The following is a 19229-nucleotide window of genomic DNA, read 5'->3' as shown; positions in this document are numbered from 1 at the left end:
GACTCTCTACTTTTTGTATATCTGTGTGGAAAGTATTTCCCCTAGAAGTAGAAGAGGCTCGTGTGCAGACGGATAATTTTGAGTCTTCTCCATTCTCTGTGAAAGACCCCCCTTCCCCAGCCATCCCCCACTCCTACCTCGTTCTTAGAGCAAACTAAAGGCAACTGAGGGTGCACACACAGCCATGAGCCCACCTGCCAAGGACTAGTCCCATCTGCTTCTTCCCGTCCCCGTGGAAGTGGCCCCTGATATGGTTTGGATCTGTGTCCCACACAGATCTCATGTCAAATTGTAATCCCCAGTGTTGGAGGAGGGGCCTGGTGGGAGGTGACTGGATCATGGGGCTGGATTTCTCCCTTGCTGTTCTCGTGATAGTGAGTGAGTTCTCATGAGATCTGGTTGTTTGAGTGTGTGGCTCCTCCCCCTCCCCTTTTGCTCTCTTCCTCCTTCTCCGGCCATGTCAGATGTGCCTCCTTCTCCTTCACCTTCCACCTTGACTGTCAGTTTCCTGAGGCCTCCCAGTCATGTTTCCTGCACAGCCTGCAGGACTGCGAGTCAGTTAAACCTCTTTATTCATTACTCAGTCTCAGGTAGTTGAGGTAGTTGTTTACAGCAGTACAAGAACCTCCTAATACATCCCCCCTCTCTGATGTAAGGTGTCCTCTCCTGGCATCTGATGCCACCTCCACTCTGTCCTTACCATTCTGTGTCCCCCGCACCTCACAATCTCTCATCAACCGAGCACTGCCTGCCTGTAGCCCATGACCTGCATGGGTCCTGCCCGTTGGACATTTCCTATTCTCCACCTCTGACCTCTCAGGGGCATTTACCCCTCAGTGCCTGAGCCGCAGCTCACGCCCTAGGCTCTTGGAGGGAACCTGCAATTCATGCAGCAGCAGCTCCCTGGAGCCTCCTTGAAAGGGACCTCCGGCCATCTGCCAGAGGACGCACACACTCACAGCAGGAGATGCCCAGGCCCCTTGAAGGCTGCGAGATCCAGGGCCTGAGCCGACACCCACGCAAGGAGACACAAAATGCCATCGCTCCTCCCCCGGTAGAATGGGGGCTGGTGGAAGGCAGAATCATGGTTCCCACCTGATTCATAATGGAATGGAAGGGCCAGGCCCACCCTGTGGCCATTCCCTTGGCATTTGATTGTGAAGCAGGGTGGCTGTACATAGCAGGGGTAAGAGCTGTAATAGCAGGAAGGGCCAAGGGGAAGGTTGTTTCGAAATCATCCCTATTCTCATGGCCAAGACAACCCAGCAAAACATGCCACCTCCTGGGTATACTAATTTAGTTCTACTTTCAGAGCTTTAATTCACCAACATGGCCCCAGTAGAAGCCAGATGGATTATGGTGAATGGTAGTGGATTACACAAACTTAACCAAGTTGTAACCTGTAGTCCACGTGCTGTGCTAGACGTGGTATCTTTAGTATAACAGGACAGCAGGGCCTCTGGAACTCGTATGTGGCCACTGGCCTGGAAGAAAGGCATTCTTTCCAATCCGCATTGGAGGGGAGGCTCAGACACGGTTTGCATTCACCTGGAAGAGATAACATTATAAGTTCATGGTCTGGCCCAGACAGATGTTAACCCTCTCTTCTGTGTCACGATGTAGCCTAATGGGCCTTCATCACCTGGATGGTCTGTAGAATATCATGCTGGTTCACTGTGTTGTATTCTAATTAGCATGACATCATGCTAATTAGAACTGGAGAGGATTGACTGCAAAGTTCTTTGGATGCCTTCTGAGACACATTCATTCCAGAGGGTGGGAGACAAACCTTAGAGTCTCAAGGTCTGGCCCACAGATTCAGACTTTAGAGGCTCAGTGGTGTGGGGCGTGCTGAGACGTTGCTTCCAAGGTAAAGGGGAAGTTTTTGTACCTTGCCCCACCTACTGTGAAGAACAAGCATGGGGCTCAGTGGGCCTCACTGGATTTTGGAGGCTGCATGCACCTCACTTGGGAATGTCCATTTGCTGGGGGACTCAGAAGGCTGTTGGTTCTGAGTGGGGCCGGGGCACAGGCAGGTTCTTGAGCAGATTCACACTGCGATGCCACCATGGTGCAAATGGTGTCTGCAGTAGAAAGGGGCACCATGTGGCATCTCTGGCAAGCCCCAAAATAGGAGGAGAAGTCCTGGAATGACAGCATATTGTCTGCAGCAGAGAAGTATTCACTGTTGGAAAGCAGCATTTGGTGTGATATTGGGCCCCTGGCCAGGGGACACCAAGTAACTGTGCGACCTGAGTTACCCACCATGAGCTGAATGTTATGGGGTCCTAAGTGAGGGTGGCAGTGGTGGTGCAAAAGCAATCCATTGTACATGGACATGGCCCCTCAGGGCCAGGCCAAGCAGTGTGGGTGGAAACAAGTCAGTTCGATGGACAATGGCTTGGGTCACCCTATCATCACCTAGGTGCACCTGTGACTCTCCTTTAACCTCACACATATGGCCTTGAGAGGGTTCCCTGGGACTAGATGACCGAGGAAGAAAATCTTGAGCCTGGTTCATGGATATGATGGCTTGGTCTTTCAGTGCAAACCAAAATGGACTTTCCCAGCTCAGGGTTCCTAGAAGACAGTGGTGAGGGAAAATCCTCCGCATGGGCAGAGCATCAAGAAATAGAAACTGAGCCGGGCGCGGTGGCTCACGTCTGTAATCCCAGCACTTTGGGAGGCCAAGGTGGGTGGATCACTTGAGGTCAGGAGTTCGAGACCAGCCTGGCCAACATTTTGAAACCCCGTCTCTACTAAGGATACAAAAAATTAGCCGGGCGTGGTGGTGGGTGCCTGTAGTCCCAGCTACTCAGGAGGCTGAGGCAGGAGAATTGCGTGAACCCGGGAGGTGGAGGTTGCAGTGAGCCGAGATCCCACCAAAGCCCTGCAGCCTGGGCAACAAGAGCGACACTCCATGTCAAAACAAATAAATAAATAAAATAAAATAATTTTAAAAAGAAATAGAAATTGCTTGTCTCTTTTGTATGGAGAGACAAGTGGCCCAAGGAAAGGAAACACACAAACATTAAGACAAAGAGTATTACCCGAGGTAAGGGGCGATATTTCACAATGATAAAAATAGTCAATTCATCAAGAAGGTGTAACAATCCTAACAACAGACCTTCAAAATCATGAAGATGAATGCACAGAGTTAAAGGGAGAAGGAGACAAGACCACATTCACACTGGGAGAACTGAACACCTCACTCTCAGTTCTTCATAGGAAAAGCAGGCAAACAAAACAAAACAACACAACAACAAAACCACAGTGATACAAAGAAGACTTGAGCAACACTGTCATCCAGGCAGACCTAAGGATCTCTGTAGAAACTCACCCCTGACAATGGCGAAGACACGTTCATCTCAAGTGTCCGTGGGATAGTCACCAAGACTGCCGCTAGTTTATGAAACAGACTCTCAATACATTTTCAAAATACTGAAATCCATATACAGTATGAGCTCTGACTGCAGCAGACATAAATTTGAAATAAAAAACAAAAAGACATTTAGGATATCCACCAAGTATCTGGAAATTACACAATATAAGTCTAAATAGTCTGTGGTTCAAAGAAGAAATCACAAGGATATTACAAAATATTTTGATCTGGCTAGGCATAGTGGCTCAAGCCTGTAATCCCAGCACTTTGGGAGGCTGAGATGGGCGGATCATGAGGTCAGGAGATCGAGACCATCCTGGCTAACACGGTGAAACCCCGTCTCTACTAAAAAATACAAAAAACTAGCCGGCGAGGTGGCGGGCGCCTGTAGTCCCAGCCACTCGGGAGGCTGAGGCAGGAGAATGGCGTAAACCCGGGAGGTGGAGCTTGCAGTGAGCTGAGATCCGGCCACTGCACTCCAGCCTGGGCGACAGAGCGAGACTCTGTCTCAAAAAAAAAAATAAAAATAAAAATTTGATCTGAGTGATAACTAAAACATCATGTGTCAAAATTTGGGAGTTGTAGTGAAGAAAGCACTCAGAGGGAAATTTTAGCTTTAAATGTTCATACTAGAAAACAAATAAATGTTTAAAATCAATTAAGCTTCTACCATAGGAAACTAGAAAAAGAGGAGCAAATTAAAACCAAGGGAAGTAAAATAAAAGGAACAATAAAACTAAGAGTGGAAATCAATAGAAGGCGAACAATTGAGAAAATGATGGTAAATGTTGCTTTTTTGAAGAGATGAATAAAATCAGTAACCCCCTAGCAAGACTGATAATGGAAAAAAAAGAGAAAATATAAATTACCAATATCAGGAATGAAACAGGGAAATCACTAGCGAACCCGTAAGCATTGAAGGCTAATAAAGGAATATTATGGATGATTTTATTAAAGAGCCTGTAAGCATTAAAGGATAATAAAGGGATATGATGGATGATTTTATGCCAACACATTCAATAACTTAGATGGAATCAAGCATGCCCTGGGTAACGCAAATTACCAAAACGGGCACAAAGAGAGAGACAAAAATCTAAAGAACTCTATGTCTTTTAAAAAATTAGATGTCATTTAAAAAAATCCTTGCCATAGAGTTCCTGTTCCACACGGCTTCACTGGATAATTGTACCAAAATATAAGCGGGAAAAAATAGTCCCTATTCTAGACAAATTTAATTGATAAATAAAGGAAAATACTGTCCAAGCCACTTTACAAGATCAATGTAACCTTGCTATCAAAACCTGACAAATATATTACGAGAAAATAAGAGGTCAGTCAACGAAACAGCACATCCGTAGAATAAGGAAACATAACTTTATGATCATCTCACTATAGGCAGAAAAGGTATTTGACAAAATACAACAGCTATTGGCAATAAATACTGTCCGTAAACTAGGACAGGTGGGGACTTCCTGCCTCTGATAGCAGGGCAGCTGCAGAAGCCTGACTGCTGACGTCAGCCTGACGTTGGGACATTAAACACGTCTATAAGGCGAGAAGGTGCACACTCACCGCCGGGATTCAGCACTGTATTGTGGCCTACGCTGCGCAATGAAGCAAGAACAAATACATAAAAGGCAGAAGATGTAAAACCCTATTAGTCACAGAGAGTTTGACTATCTACTTAGATAATTCAAAGGAATCTACAAAGAAGCTACTAGACCTTGTGAATTTAGGAAGGTCAGAAGACACAAGACTAATATAGAAAAAAATGATAGTATATATTTAAAAATAAACAACTGGAAATGAAATTTTTCAAATGCCATTTATAACAGCATAAAAAATATCAAACACCTTGGAATAAATCTAACCAAAGACATGTGCCCAAGTGCACTGTTTCTAGGAGGGTCCACTTGGAGGGAGAAGGGCCACTGGGGGCCAGGGACGCTGCCCGCTCCTGCCTCCCGGGCTGGGTCAGTGGCTTTCCTGTTCCTGGGTTACTGGCTTTCCTTGAACAACCCCCTCCCACTTTGCTGTACATTGAAAACTAGAAACATGGCTGAGAGTGATTTAAAAAGACTTAAACTTATGTTTATGAAATGGAATTTATACTTTATTTCCATTTTCCTTAACTTGATACATAGATTTGGTGCAGTTCCTACCAAAATTTCAGCAAGCTTTTCTGAAGAGATAGACAACATGAGTCTAAAACGTACACAGAAATTCAAAGGATGTCGAACACGAAAAACCTTTACAAGGGAGAAAAACATTGGAGGACTTGCTCTTAATTTCAAGACTTACTATAAAGCTACAATATTTGCAACAGCATGGGATTGACACAGGATGCAATGAAACAGAAGAGAGAGGCTGCAAATAGACCCATGAATGTGTAGTCAACTGATTTTTTTTTTTTTTTTTTTTTTTGAGACGGAGTCTCGCTCTGTCCCCAGGCTGGAATGCAGTGGCCGGATCTCAGCTCACTGCAAGCTCCACCTCCCGGGTTCCCGCCATTCTCCTGCCTCAGCCTCCCGAGTAGCTGGGACTACAGGCGCCCGCCACCTCGCCCGGCTAGTTTTTTGTATTTTTTAGTAGAGACGGGGTTTCACCGTGTTAGCCAGGATGGTCTCGATCTCCTGACCTCATGATCCACCCGTCTCGGCCTCCCAAAGTGCTGGGATTACAGGCATGAGCCACCGCGCCCGGCCAGTCAACTGATTTTTAACAAAGCTGTCAAGTCAGCTCAATGGGGAAAGGAAAAGTCTGTTTAACAAATGTTACTGGAACTGGGATATCAGTGTGGATAAAAATGAACCTTGACCCCCTTTCTATCCTGTGCGCAAAATTAATATGAGGCGTATCATAGACCTAAACACAAAAGCTGACACTGTAAAGTTTCTAGAAGAAAAATAGGAAGATATCGTCATGACCTCAAAGTAGGCAAAGGTTTTTAGACAAGATACAGACAGCTCAGACCACAGAAGAAAACTCATTCATAAATACGACTTCTCCAAAATTGAAAATACCTGCTCTTTGAAAGGCACAATTAAGAAAATGAATAGGTAAGCTGGGTATGGGGGCTCACGCCTGTAATTCCAGCACTTTGGGAGGCTGAGGTGAGTGGATCACTTGAAGTCAGGAGTTTGAGACCAGCCTGGCCAACATGGCAAAACCTCGTCTCTACAAAAAAATACAAAAATTAGCCGGGTGTGGTGGTGTGTGCCTGTTATCCCAGCTACAAGGGAGGCTGAGGCAGGAGAATCTCTTGAACCTGGGAGGTGGAGGTTGCAGCGAACCGAGATCATGCCACTGCCCTTCAGCCTGGACAGAGTGAGGCTCTGTCTCAAAAAAACAAAAAACAAAAAACAAAAACACCAAAAAATGAACAGGTAAGCCACAGAGTAGGAGAAAATGCACATGCCACACATATCTGATAGTATCTAGAATATGTTTCAAAATGATCACACATTGACAATAAAAAGATAAAAATCTAAATATGAACAAAATATCTGAACTGACACTTTTCAGAAGATATACAAACGGCCGATAGCACATGAGAAGTTGCTCAACATCAATACATCAATAGGCATCAGGGAAATGCAAAGTAAAACCAAATCAGACCCGATTTTACACCCCCCAGCAAACAAGGACAACGCCGGTGTGGGTGAGGATGAGGAGCACCCCGCATGCTCGTGCGCAGCTGCCGGAATGAAGCACGGAAGAGCCACTTCGGAGAATTTCGTGGCAGTCTCGTGTAAGGTTAAGCCCATCGTACGACCCTGCAATTCCACTCCTAGTTATTTATCCAAGAAAAATGAAAATATACGGCCACGTGAAGACCTGAGTAAGAGTTTCACTACCGCCGTATTCATAACAACCCCAAAATAGAAATAACCCAAATGCTCAGCTATGGCGATGAACCAACAAATCGTGATGTGTCCACACCATGGGACGGCACTCAGCAACAGACACACCGGCACCCACAACGGCACGTCCATACCGGGGGAGGACACTCAGCAACAGACACACCAGCACCCACAATGGCACGTCCATATGAGGGGACGACACTCAGCAACAGACACACCGGCACCCACAACGGCACATGTGAGTGTCAAAAACTGTAAGTGAAAGAAGCTGGCACAGTGGAGGACCTGCCATGTGTTCCCCTGACCACGAAATTTAACTATGGCCAGGCACGGCAGCTCACGCATGTAATCCCAGCACTTTGGGAGGCCGAGGCAGGTGGATCACTTGAGGTCAGGAGTTCGATGGAGACCAGCCTGGCCAACATGGTGAAACCCCATCTGTACTAAATGATACAAAAATTAGCTGGGCATGGTGGTGCGCGCCTGTCGTCCCAGCTAATCCAGAGGCTGAGGTAGGAGAATCGCTTGAATCTGGGAGGCGGAGGTTGTAGTGAGCTGAGATCGTGCCACTGCACTCCAGCCTGGGCCACAAGAGTGAAACTCTGTCTCAAAGCAAATACATAAGTAAGTAAGTAAATAAATAAATAAATAAATAAATTCAAATGTGCCAGGCTGATCTATGGCCACAGAGGCCAGGCAGTCCAGGGGTGGGCACTGGCTGGATGGGAGCATAGGGGACCTTCCATTGGAGGCTTCCACGTGTCATGGGCTCAGGTCCTGGCTGTGTGCTCTCGAGCACGCAGGTGCCCTTGTCCGTGAGAGGGGTCTCCAACCAGGCCTGTGGGCCGTGTGGGTTCGCCTGGAGGTGGTGCGTGAGGACGTTTGGGGGTGTGACATCTGGGGCTAGAGTGTGGTGGCAGCACCCCCTCCGGGAGAGGACCTGCCCTGTGGGCTCGGATGAGGAGTGTCCCCCTAAAGTCCACAATCAGGCAGCTCAAAGAGCAGAGATGCTCTCCTGTCAGACTCTTTCACAGACCATCCCACACAGTGAGGAAAGGTGGCCAGGCCTTTTATTAAACATTCCCGGGAGGCTCACGGCCGGGGAACTGCCGCTCATTTGGAAGGCACTGGGTCCTGCGCCCAAGTGGACTGTTTCCAGGAGGTGCCACTGGAGGGAAAAGGGCTGCCTGGTTCTGCCTCCCGGGCTGGGTCCGTGGCTTTCCTGTCCCCAGGCCTGGGGGACCTTGCAGGGTCTGCTTGCTCCTGATCCTCCTGATCCCTCGGGGTGGGCATGGGCCGGGTGTGTGCCAGCAGGCAGGTCACAGCTTGTTCTTGGGGCAGTGCTGCAAGGCCGCCCCCAGGGCCTCCATCACGCGGTCCACATTCTCGCGGGTGGCATTGCAGCCCAGCAGGCCAATCCGCAGCACCTGGGGGGCACGGGCCAGGCCAATGTCAGCCTCCCGCCTGGGACCCACCTGACCCTGACCAACGGCCGGCCAGAGCCAGGATGGGCTCTCCTGAGCGAGGACCACCCACCCAGTGTCCACGAGGGGAGCTGAGAGCCCCGTACAGGTTGCAGAGGAGGCCCCCAAACACCCAGGCCAGGGCAGGCTCTCCTCCCTCTGCACCCGCAGCCATACGGGAGGGCAGGGTGGTGCAGTGAAGGCCCCTCCCACTGCCGCTCAGAGACACAGCTGGGCCCAGGCATGGGGCTTCCCGCCTGGTGCCAGGGTCTGCTCAGAGGGAAGGAAGGACGTCCCGAGTGGAATCGTAAAGGCTGCACCCGGTGACCTCAGCAGGCTGGGGTGGGAGCAGGGGAGACAGCACACACTTTACTGGATACCCCTCGGAGAGCGGACCCTTCTGGACACTCCTGCGGTCTGGGCTCTTGGATGACCCCGGCCTCCCCCGGACCTGGTGCACAGTCCTGCTCAAGGAGGGGTGGTGGGTTTGGTCCTGCAAAAGACCCTCGAGGCGCTGCCTCTCACCTTCCCCGCGGAGGGCCCGAGGCCGCCCATGATCTCAATGTCGAAATGGTCCAAGACGTAGCTGACGATGTCTCTCCAGTCATAGCCAGCGGGCACAACTACGGTAGTGACCATGGGCAGCCGGAGCGCCTGCAGGAGGGACCTGGCTCAGTGAGTGGGTGAGAGGCCCTACACGGGCCTTCGTGACAGCTCTTGGCTGGGGCCATCTGCCCTGGTTTCAGGTTACAGAGGAGCTGGGGGAGAAAGGGCTGGGGGAGAGCAGGGTCCCCACCCTTCAGGAGGCAGTGGATGGGCAACTTCCTACTGGGAGATCACAGGCCGTCCTGAGATCTGGCATCAGAGGCCGGGAGCTGTGACTTCATGGCTCCTGCCGATACTGCTCCCTGGACCCAGGGCCACACCACCTGGCAGCCGCCCGCTCTTCTCAGGAGCCAGTGTCCCTCCTGAGGGAGCTGGGCAGGAGCCCCTCATCCTTCCCCATGGGTGCAGGGCTGCCCACTGCCAGGGGCCTCCTTACCGGGTCCTTCACGAAGAGCTGCAGCCCCAGTGCCTGCAGGCGCCCATGCAGATACGCTGTGGTCTCGCGGTGCTGGCGCCAGCTGTTCTCCAGGCCCTGAGTGGGAGATGGCACCGGTGGGCAGTGGCTTGGGTGGGGTGGGCAGGAAGCCCCGCCCTCGATGGTGCAGGAGGAAAAACCTGACTGCGGGCCTTGGTGCAGGGGAGCCCCTGGAGCTCCCAGTTTGGCTTTGCCCAGGAGCAGGGCCCAGGACTATCCCAGGCAGGAGGAAACATCTGGGCCTGGGAGAGACAGAGGAGGGGTCTGCGAGAGACGGGGTGGGGGGTCTGCCTGTGGCCCCGGAGGAAAGGAGGGGAGAACGCCTTGCAGAGGGGAGGGGGTTGAGCAGGGAGGGGAAGGGTTGTTGGGCCACACAGGGCTGGGGTGGATCAGGGCCAGGGCTCAGGCTGCTGGCTTCCGGGCCCCCTGTCCTCTCATGGCCGGCTCCCCAACCTGGCGTCCTCCCAAGAACTGCTCTTGCCTCAGCTCTGGACAGTTGAGGGGCGGTCTTCCCAGCCCTGGGCCTCTCAGTGTCATCACCTCGGGTCCTCCCGGTCTCCAGCCACCAGCTCCTATGGCCACCCCAGGTGGGTGCCCCGGGGCAGCAGCTGCTCTCTACTCTGGCCCTGGCCTGTCTTCCCTGTACACGTGCCCCTGCAATCCTCACTCTGCCAGGTCCCCACGCCTCCACCCTTGACTGTGCCCTGGTCCTGTTCCCTCCCTTCCCCCTACGACTCACAACCCCCACCCACCTTTACGACCCTAGAGCCTCTCCCTGTGTGAGCGCCTGACCCTTCGCCTTCCCCCAGGGGTGCGGGTGGCATCCAACTTACGGGGGTACCCTGGCACTAACCCAGCCCTAGGCAGTGGCTTTATGAGTGGACCCAGGAGAACAAACATGGCAGGCACGGCCTTGCAACCTCACGGGAAGCTGGCTGCAGCCTGGGGACCCTTCCTGGACTCCGGACTGGTGGCTGGCAATGGGCCCTGTGGGACACAGGCCAAACCTGCAGGAGCTTCCAGTCCCTCACTTTACATCCACGCCCACCTATCTGCAGGCTGCATGTCTCTGGCCCCTTCGGCGGCCTCCTCTTCTCCCAGCCCTCCACTCACCGGGCCTCACTTACTGCTTCACACGGCAGTGGAACGGTTGGGAGCGTCCACACTTGCCCCATTGCTGCATCTGTCCCTGGGGCTGTGTCCTCCCGGCCCTGCCCACAGCCAGTGTGCCCAGGGCCCGTCCTCTCTCCCCCACCCCCACTGAGGGCCTCTCTCTGGCAGGCTCCCTTCTCTCTGTGCACCAGGAATGGTTCCTTCTCTGCAGGCCGTGCCCTCGACAATCCAGCCAGTGGCCCTGTCTCCTCCTGTGGAGTGCAGCCCACGCACCTGTTCCGCAATGAGGGCCAGGCTCTCTCTCAGGCTGTACAGGCTGATGACGGGGATCGTGTGATGGTACCTGGAAGATACGAGGTGGCTTGGTCCAGCACCACGGGCAGGTTTGGGGGCAGATGGGGCATTAGCTCTGTCTGCCTCAGCCCCAACAGCACAGGCTGTCTGAGCACAGGCCAGTATCCGCCACAGGAGTCTTGTCTGGGTTCAGAACTTTGGACCGGGAAGGCAGCTTCGTCTGCCGGGGAGAGCATGGCTCCATGTGGGGCCTGGCCAGGATGCGGTGGGTGGTACAGGAGCAGAGACACGCACCACCACCACCCTGCTGAGCCCCTCAGCCCCAGCGTGCCCACGAAGCCAGCACTGGCCCTCTGTGCCCCCTGGGCTAGGCCAGCATTCCTGGAGCCTTGTCCCTGTGTGTAACATAAGGGGCCTTGGGTTTATGGCCAAGATTGTCTTTTGAGAGGGGATAAACTGAGGCCCAGGAGTGGGGAGATATGGCAGGGCCAGGTCCAAAGTGCCCGAGGATGTGCTGGGACCTCTGAGCGGGGGGACAGAGTTTGTGGAAGGGGCAGTGGGGGCCATGCCCCTGCCCAGAGCCTTGGGCCAGTCGAGGGATGGGGAAACCCGGGGGGGGCATGCGACTGCCCGAGGCAGGTGAGTTCTGGGACTCTGATTGGGGTTCTTGCGGCATGAAGGTGGGGGGCTCGGAGAATCCCTGAGTGCAGTGAAAGGTCAGCATCCCCCCAGCCAGTCATGCCCAGCACCCCCCACACCTTCCCGTCCCTGCTGGGCCTCACATCCTGGGCTGGTCGTCACAACCCCAGAAGTTGGCCAGCCACTTGATGTCCAGGTAGAAGGAGAAGGGCTTCGTCTTGCGGGAGTACATCTTCTTTCTGGGGAGGAAAAGCAGCCTGAGCACCGGCCCCTCAGTTTGGGCTGAAGGCAGGAGCAGTCTTGCTGGCTGTCCTGATGGGGTGGGGCCCCCAGGAGGGCCTGCCCCAGCTGCATTTATACTCAGGGGCCAGTGTGGGACCAGGCAGGTCCTGGGTCCCTCAGCTGTCCAGTACCGCTGGCCCTTGGGCCCAGCCTGCACCTCTGCCCATGTGGGTGTGACCCTGCCATGGGGGCACCAAGGCCAGCTCCCTCCATTCTGTGTGCCCCTTTCTCTCCCCCAGCCCTTCCTACAGGGTCAGCCTTCATTTCTCACATCATCCAAAGGTGACTGCTTTCGGGCCCCAGGGCACACTGGCCAGGCTTGAAACTTTAAATGTGTCCGTCTCTACAACTCCAAGTTGGTGGGCCAGCCCCGGTCTCTCCCCAGGCTCCTGACTCACACCCAGCCGCCTCCTTCACCCTCCCCTGTGATCCAATGGGCATCTCAGACCTCCCACGTCCAACACCGAATTCCTGACTTCACCCCAAAGTCCTCTCTGTTCTGGGGAACGGCACCTCCCGTTGCCAGGCTGCAGCTGGATGTGAACCGCCTGTGAGGCCTGGCCCTCTTCCCCCACCCCTGCCTGGCCTGGCTCGGAATCTGGACACCAGGAGCAGGAGGTGAGATTGGGACTGCAGGGGGCACCATGTGTGGTCCACATTGTGCCTTGGGGCAGCCCCTGGAAGCCAAGCCAGGGTGGGTCGGGGTGCTGGGCCCCAGGCCCTCAGTTCTTTCCTGGCCACTCCTTGGTGTGAAGCTGGGAACTTCCAGAGCAGCGGACTCTGCACCCTGCACATGCCCACGGCCCTCCCCTCGCCTGGCCTCCCCACTCCCCGTGAACGCAGTGCCTTTGGCCTCCCGGAGGGTGGCCAGGAGAGCGCCAGGTGCTGGAGAAGCCTGGGGAGCCCTTCCAGCCTGGCTCCCGCCCCTCCTGCCTTGGGCCACCTGAGCTCCCTGCAAGCCCAGCCCTGCACAGAGGTGAGGGTCTGTGGGTCACTCACTTGGCCTTGTCACTGAAGGAGATGAACGAGGTCCCTGGAGGGGCGTTCAGGACCTTCTGGGAGCCCGAGTACAGGATGTCGATGCCTGTAGATGGGTGGTTTGTTTGGGATGAGTGAGCCCCACCACAGGGCAGGCCGGTCCAGCGGGGTGCCTGCCTAGCTAATGGGCTGGTGGGCTATGACCCCACCAAGAATCCGTACACGATGGGAGGGGAGACATGGAAGGGAGTCCTGGGTTCGAATCTCAGCACTGCTGTGTGGCAGCCATGACCTCAGGCCTGAGGCTTTTAGTGCAGCTTCTCCCTCCGATGTGCTGGTCCCCAGGGACAGCCCTGCCGCCCCTGGCACCATGTTCCTCCCCAGGTCCCTGCTTTCAGTAGTAGTTTGAGGATCAGCCCAGAAATCCCTCCCTTCCTGCCTGAGATCTCCCAAATCAGGAGGGGCTCTGCAGAAACAGAGAGGCTCCCATGGAGTGGGTGGGCAGGCACCGCAGTGGGCGCAGGGTGCAGGCTCTCCCCCGTAAACGATGGGCACAGGAGGCGCCTTGGTCCCCTCGGCTGGCCTGGCTGAGCTTCCCTGCAAGGTGACCCTGTGCAGTGGTGCTCACTGCTGTGGGCAGCCTGGCGGGGTGCAGGGCGGATGTGAAACTGAGCCTCTGGGGGTTCTGCAGAAGGGTCCCCTACACCTGATCGACTGGAGCCCTGGTCACTGCTTCTACTACAGCTCTGGGGCCTCTCAAATGTCCCCCACCAGCTGTCCCTCCTGCCAGTCCCCATGCCTGGATCTGAAAGCTCAGTGGAAACACTGGGGTGCCGGGTAGTTCATGGAGCTGCTCTTGCCCCGGTAAGGAGTGAGTGTTTCCCTGGGCCGGGTGGAGATGAGGCCGAATCCGCAGTGTTGGCTGCCGGACGCGCGCTTCCAGCAGGGCTTCCTGCACCCGGAGCCCCTGGCTGCTCGGGCTGGGTAGGGCCCTCAGAGCACACCCTTACCTTGCTGGTCCATGTAAAGAGGGGTCCCACCCAGGGATACCACCGAATCCACCAGGAGCAGGCAGTTGTACCTAGAGAGATGGGGGATGGAACGGAGGGCCGCAGGTGAGGCAGGGGGCCGCTGGAGGGCTTGGGCCCCAGCCTGGATGGGGTTTCTGAGCCTCAGGCTGGCAAGGAAGGGGGGGTGCCTCCCACCTGTGCCGCAGGAGTTGGCCAGTTGCCTTCTCCTGCCTGTCAGGATCCGTCAGGACCTGTGGCTCTTTCTTTTCCAGCCCTGATCTTGGAGCAGAAGGAGCTGGGAGAGTGAGGGAGCATCATGGCCCTGGTGGGACCCAGCTGCAGGGCCCTGCAGCGGTGCCGAAGAGGGTCAGCCGGGCAGTCTGTGGTTCCCCAGGGACAGCAGGTACATGAGGGCCTGTGTGGACCCCAGGGACCACGGTGGCACCAGGCTGGGCCTCCGTCTGCCAACAGCTGCTCGGCCCAGCCACTGGCCAGAGTCCAGGGCCAGAGGGGACAGAGTCCCGGAACAGCACAACAGCAGCACCTTGAACTCTCACCCTCTGAACTCTCACCCTCCGAACTCTCACCCTCCGAACTCTCGCCCTCTGAACTCTCACCCTCCTCCACCTCCATATTTTCTTGTAAAGAAAAAAAAGATACAGAAAGTATCTTGTGCTGGCTGCAGGTGGGGACGGCCTGGGTGTTGCTGAAGTTGGCCAGGTTATGTTTGTGAGCTTTATTCATGGCCACGGTCCATGTGGCAAGCTGTCCGGGCTGGGGGCCCTGCTGAAGGATCCTCCCTGGCCGTGGAGTTTCTCTCCTCTGTCCTGTGCTCAGACCTGCCGATGGGACTGCTAGGTCCCAAGGGGCTCTGTCCCCATTTCTCAGGAATCCTGTCTGACTCCATTCAAGGCCCTGCCCTGTGCACCCCCATGCGGGGGTAAGGGAGGCTGGAGGAGGGAAGTGGAGAGCATCAGGGAGCTTTAGTGCCCTTGCAATCTCGGAGCGAGGTGGGGACAGGCCCTGGCAAGATATGGAGGTCTGCGCCAAGCCCTCTTCAGTCATGGGGACAGAGGTCAGTGGGCATCGTGGGGGCGCTTGGCCAGGGAGCACCTGAGCCTGCCCCGGGGCCTGGGGTTTTCTTTAGACTCAGCCCAGAGCAAAGAGGACCTGGGAGGTGCTTGCACCCCACACCATGTGATAGAGGCCAAGGTGGGGACCAGGGGCAGAAGTGCCAGAGGGACCAGTACCCACCCCTCCCCACAGCCTGGCTCTGAGCTGTGCTCCGGCCCACCGCCCTGGGGCCAGGTTCACCTGTGGCAGAGTTCCCCGAAACCATCAAGGGGCTGCAGCACGCCGGTGGACGACTCCCCGTGGGTCAAGAACAGCAGCACCGGCTTGTGCTGGGCCAGGCCCTGGGGAGGCAGGGATGGCTGCAGGCGAAGCTCAGAGGGGCAGGGGCCAGGAACCCCCCAACAAACTCCCCATGGGTGGCCCAGCTCCAGGCAGCAGGGGCTGGGTGTGCCTCAACCCCTCCCTGACGGTGTGCATGCGAGGAGGAGGCTAGGGCATCTCCGATTTGGGAGGAGGGCTTTTCCAAGAACAGGACTTTTGCGCAGAGGTGGAGGACGGGTGGCCCCAGCCTGCTGCCTGGCCTGTGAAGGCTGTTGCTAGATGGACGGAGTCCCCACACTCCAGGTAGGTTGAGGCTGACTTCAGCCCACAGGGTGGAGTATCCTGAGTGTCAGGGACATGCTCTGCAGCCCTGACCACAACCCTGTCTCCTGCCTCCAGCCCCTCTGACCCTGCCCACAGGACCAAGCTCCTGACTCAGTTTCCCTGCCAGACAGAAGCCTCCCTACCAGTCTTCCCACCATTCCCAGGTAATGGAACCCTCCCCTGTGGCCACTCAGGAGATGCTAGGATGGGCTGAGGCCCAGTCATGGGCCCCAGCCCCCCGGCTCTGATCCCACCCCACTGGCTGGTCACTTCCAGGCAGCCCATGAGCCAGCATGCCCCCCAACCTCCTTCCAGACCTGACCCCCACCCTGGGTCCCCCTACCTCCTCCACCTCCTGCAGTGTGTAGTGGCCTCCAGGATCCTTGGTCATTGGGTGCACTCGGGCTCCTGGGTGCAGGACAGAGTGGGCCGTGAGTGTCCCGCACACACTGCAGAAGCCAGCGTTGGGCACCCGTGGCCCTGCTGAGCAGGGGGGCCCTGTGAGGGCTGGACCCCACCCTGGCTGCCTGAAGAGGAGGGTGTACTCTGCCCAGTGAGAGCCTCTCTGTGTGTAGAGCCAGGGCCATCTTGACCCCCCGACTGTTGGAGCCAAGGCTCCTGGAGTGCCCTTGACAGAGCTCAGCTCAAACACCCTTTCTCAGGCCACACTGGCCAGCATCTCCCCAAGCAGAGTGAGCTCCTGTGGGTCGGGGCCGCACCTGGCCCAGGGCTGGCACAAGGAGTGCACCTGGCCCAGGGCTGGCACACCACTGGTGTGGTGGATGACAGAGTGAAGGATGAGGGGTGAGTGAGGCAGCAGTCTGGCCCTCTGTTGGAGCTGGGACTCCAGGAATCAGGCCCTCGTCCCCTCCTTCTCTCTGCCCCTATCCTGCGTGCTGCTTATGGCCAGGGTTGTGGGAGGGGAAGAATCTGCAGCCGAGGGTACAGAATGGGGACAGGGGAGGCCATATACCGCAGGCATCTGAGCCTGAGTGCCCTGATGACCACCTGGGGTCCTGGCCTCTCCTGACCCTGGGTCCCCTTGAAAAGTTTGTGGACTTTGGATTGGGACCATCTTGGCTGTGGCGGTTGGTTGAGTATTAACCAGCGTGGCCACTGTGGAGCTGGCCAAGCTGATGTCCCTCAATGCCACAATCAAGCACTAAACCCAGGGCACACTCCTGCTCCTGTCTCTCTCCCAGAAAAGTGTACTCCGGAGGCACATGCTCTGTCCATACCTCCGTATTTTGTGGATCACATCAAGGTTCCAGAAAGGGGGCTGCTGAGATTTGAGGGGAGGCTTCAGCTTCTGAAACCCCACCCTGTCACAGAGCAGAGCTCTGTGCCTGGGGCCCTGGACGGTGGCTGGGGTTCTCAGGAGTGTGTGCTGGGACCAGAGGCTTCCCTGCAGTGCCATCCCCCATGCGCTCCAGAAACAGCTCGAGGAGACTGGAGGGATCGGGGCACCTGTGCTGCTCCCAGCCCTATCAGAGTCAGGCCCCACGAGTGCCCTGACACCACCTGGAGGAGGCAGCGGGCTGAGAGGAGGAACGTGTGTGCAGGGCACAGCGTGGGTAAGCGCTCACCCGGGGACAGGGCCGCCAGCTTCAAACAGAGGGAGACCAGGGAGGCCTTGAAGGATGGAGCCAGGGCCATCCCCACCTGGCTCTTTCCCTTACCCATGCGCTCCCCGATGTCCATGGCTCGCTGCCCCCAAATGCCATTGACCCCGACCAGGAAGGAGTCCCCAGGCTCCAGCACATTGACCAGGGCGGCCTCCAGGGCACAGTGTCCGGAGCCAGTGATGACCAGTGTGAGCGGGTTCCTGGTCTGGAACACGTACTGGATGCCTTCCTTGATCTCGTCCATGATCTGCGTGAGTGTGGGAACAGGGTGAGACCCAGGCTCCTTGCCCCCCCCATCCGTGATCTGCGTGTGGCTGGGTAGAGGGTGAGACCCAGGCTCCTTGTCCCCGCCGTCCGTGATCTGCGGGTGGGAACAGTGTGAGACCCAGGTTTCCGGTCCCCCCTCGTCCGTGATCTGTGGGTGGATATAGGGTCAGACCCAGGCCCCCGCGAGTGAGGAGACAGTGACCCCTCCCCTCGTCTGTGATCTGCGGGTGGGAACACAGGTGAGACCCAGGCCCCCGAGTGGCCCCCCGCTCCTACCTGGTACATCTCCTTGTCCATTGGCCCGATGATCTGCATTCCTCCGGCCGACATGATGCGAGGAGGCAGGTTGGAGGGACCAGGCCCCAGCAGGAGCCGCTTGGGGATGGAGAGGGGCTTGAGCAGGGCCTTGGGCGGGGGCACCAGCAGCTTGTGAGAGGCCATGGTCTGCACCCAACCTGCCGCTTGGGGACCTGGGGCTGCACTGGACTTGGCCAGAGCCTGGAACATTTCCCGGTAGGCTGGACACAGAGGTGAGAGGTGAGGATTGGTGGACAGGCTTCCGCGGCAGCCCTGCCTTTTGCTTTTGTTCCCTGAGCCTTATCTGTGCTTGTCCTGTGGGTCAGGGCCAGGCAGCAGGGGACTGAGCCCTCAGGCAGAGGGAGCCTCCAGGGCTGAGTGACAGAAAAGCAACATGTGACAAAGGTGTCCTCACCCCAGCCCTCCTCGCTCCCCCTCTGAGTCCTGCACGTCCAGCCTGATCCTGCTTAGCTCAGGGGTCAGAGAAGTGTTTCTTAGAGGATGGGAGCACAGATCATCGAGGCTTGGCAGGCCCTGTGGCCTATGTTGCAACAACTCAACCCTGCCTTGTGCTTGCAAAGCAGCTGCCAGCGGTGTGGGCGTGTTCCCATAAAACTTTATTTACAAAAACCAGGTGGCAGGCCAGACTGGGCCCATGGACTGCAGTTTGCTGACCCTGGCGCAGCTGATGGGAAGGCTTGTAAACCAAAAATAAAATTCGAAGACCTCCCGGCAACCATCTGAATGGGCTTCCCTGTCCGCCACGGCGCTCTAAACTTTAACCTGGAAGACGTTCGGGCCATGCCACAGCATCCCCCGCCAGCATTAACATCGACGCAGGCCTTAAGTCTGATAGGAAGCGTTTACCATCTATTTTCTCTCTAAAGTCCGCTACCTGGAGGCGCCATCTGCTCTCCACAGCCTCTATTTCATAACCCAGACACTCCTTTCTGCTGATACGAACTCTTCAATCAGTTGACAATCAGAACATGTTTAAATCTCCCTATGACCTGGAAGCCCCCAATTCGAGCTGTCCCAGCCTTCCAGATGGAACCAACGTTCGATCGATGCTCATGTCTTCCTAAAATGTATAAAAGCAAGCTGTGCCCCCATCACCTTGGGCACTTGTGGTCAGGGGTGCACCCTTGAGCTTGGCAAGGACGTCCTCCCTCCTGAGGCTGTGGCGCGGGTGCGTCCTTAGCCTTGGCAACAAAAA

The 19229-nt window shown here is 55.9% G+C and overlaps 1 protein-coding gene across 1 annotated transcript; it reads right to left on the bottom strand.

The window, feature by feature from the left end:
* Positions 1-8293: 8293 nt before the first annotated feature.
* Positions 8294-18546, bottom strand: AGXT (alanine--glyoxylate and serine--pyruvate aminotransferase). The gene is made up of 11 exons (XM_025404802.1): positions 17993-18546; positions 17504-17696; positions 16168-16232; positions 15420-15520; positions 14106-14176; positions 13117-13201; positions 11979-12074; positions 11176-11245; positions 9751-9846; positions 9234-9362; positions 8294-8672 (listed from the first exon to the last, which is right to left on the bottom strand). Exons 1-11 carry the CDS (start codon positions 18221-18223, stop codon positions 8565-8567), a joined length of 1245 nt encoding a protein of 414 aa, XP_025260587.1. The 5' UTR covers positions 18224-18546; the 3' UTR covers positions 8294-8564.
* Between the last annotated feature and the right edge of the window lie 683 nt (positions 18547-19229).

The sequence above is a fragment of the Theropithecus gelada genome, chromosome 12 (genome assembly GCF_003255815.1).
Source record: "Theropithecus gelada isolate Dixy chromosome 12, Tgel_1.0, whole genome shotgun sequence".
Classification (NCBI taxonomy): domain Eukaryota; kingdom Metazoa; phylum Chordata; class Mammalia; order Primates; family Cercopithecidae; genus Theropithecus; species Theropithecus gelada.
The sequence above is the reverse complement of the archived record's forward strand: the minus strand, read 5'-3'. Positions and strand labels throughout refer to the sequence as shown.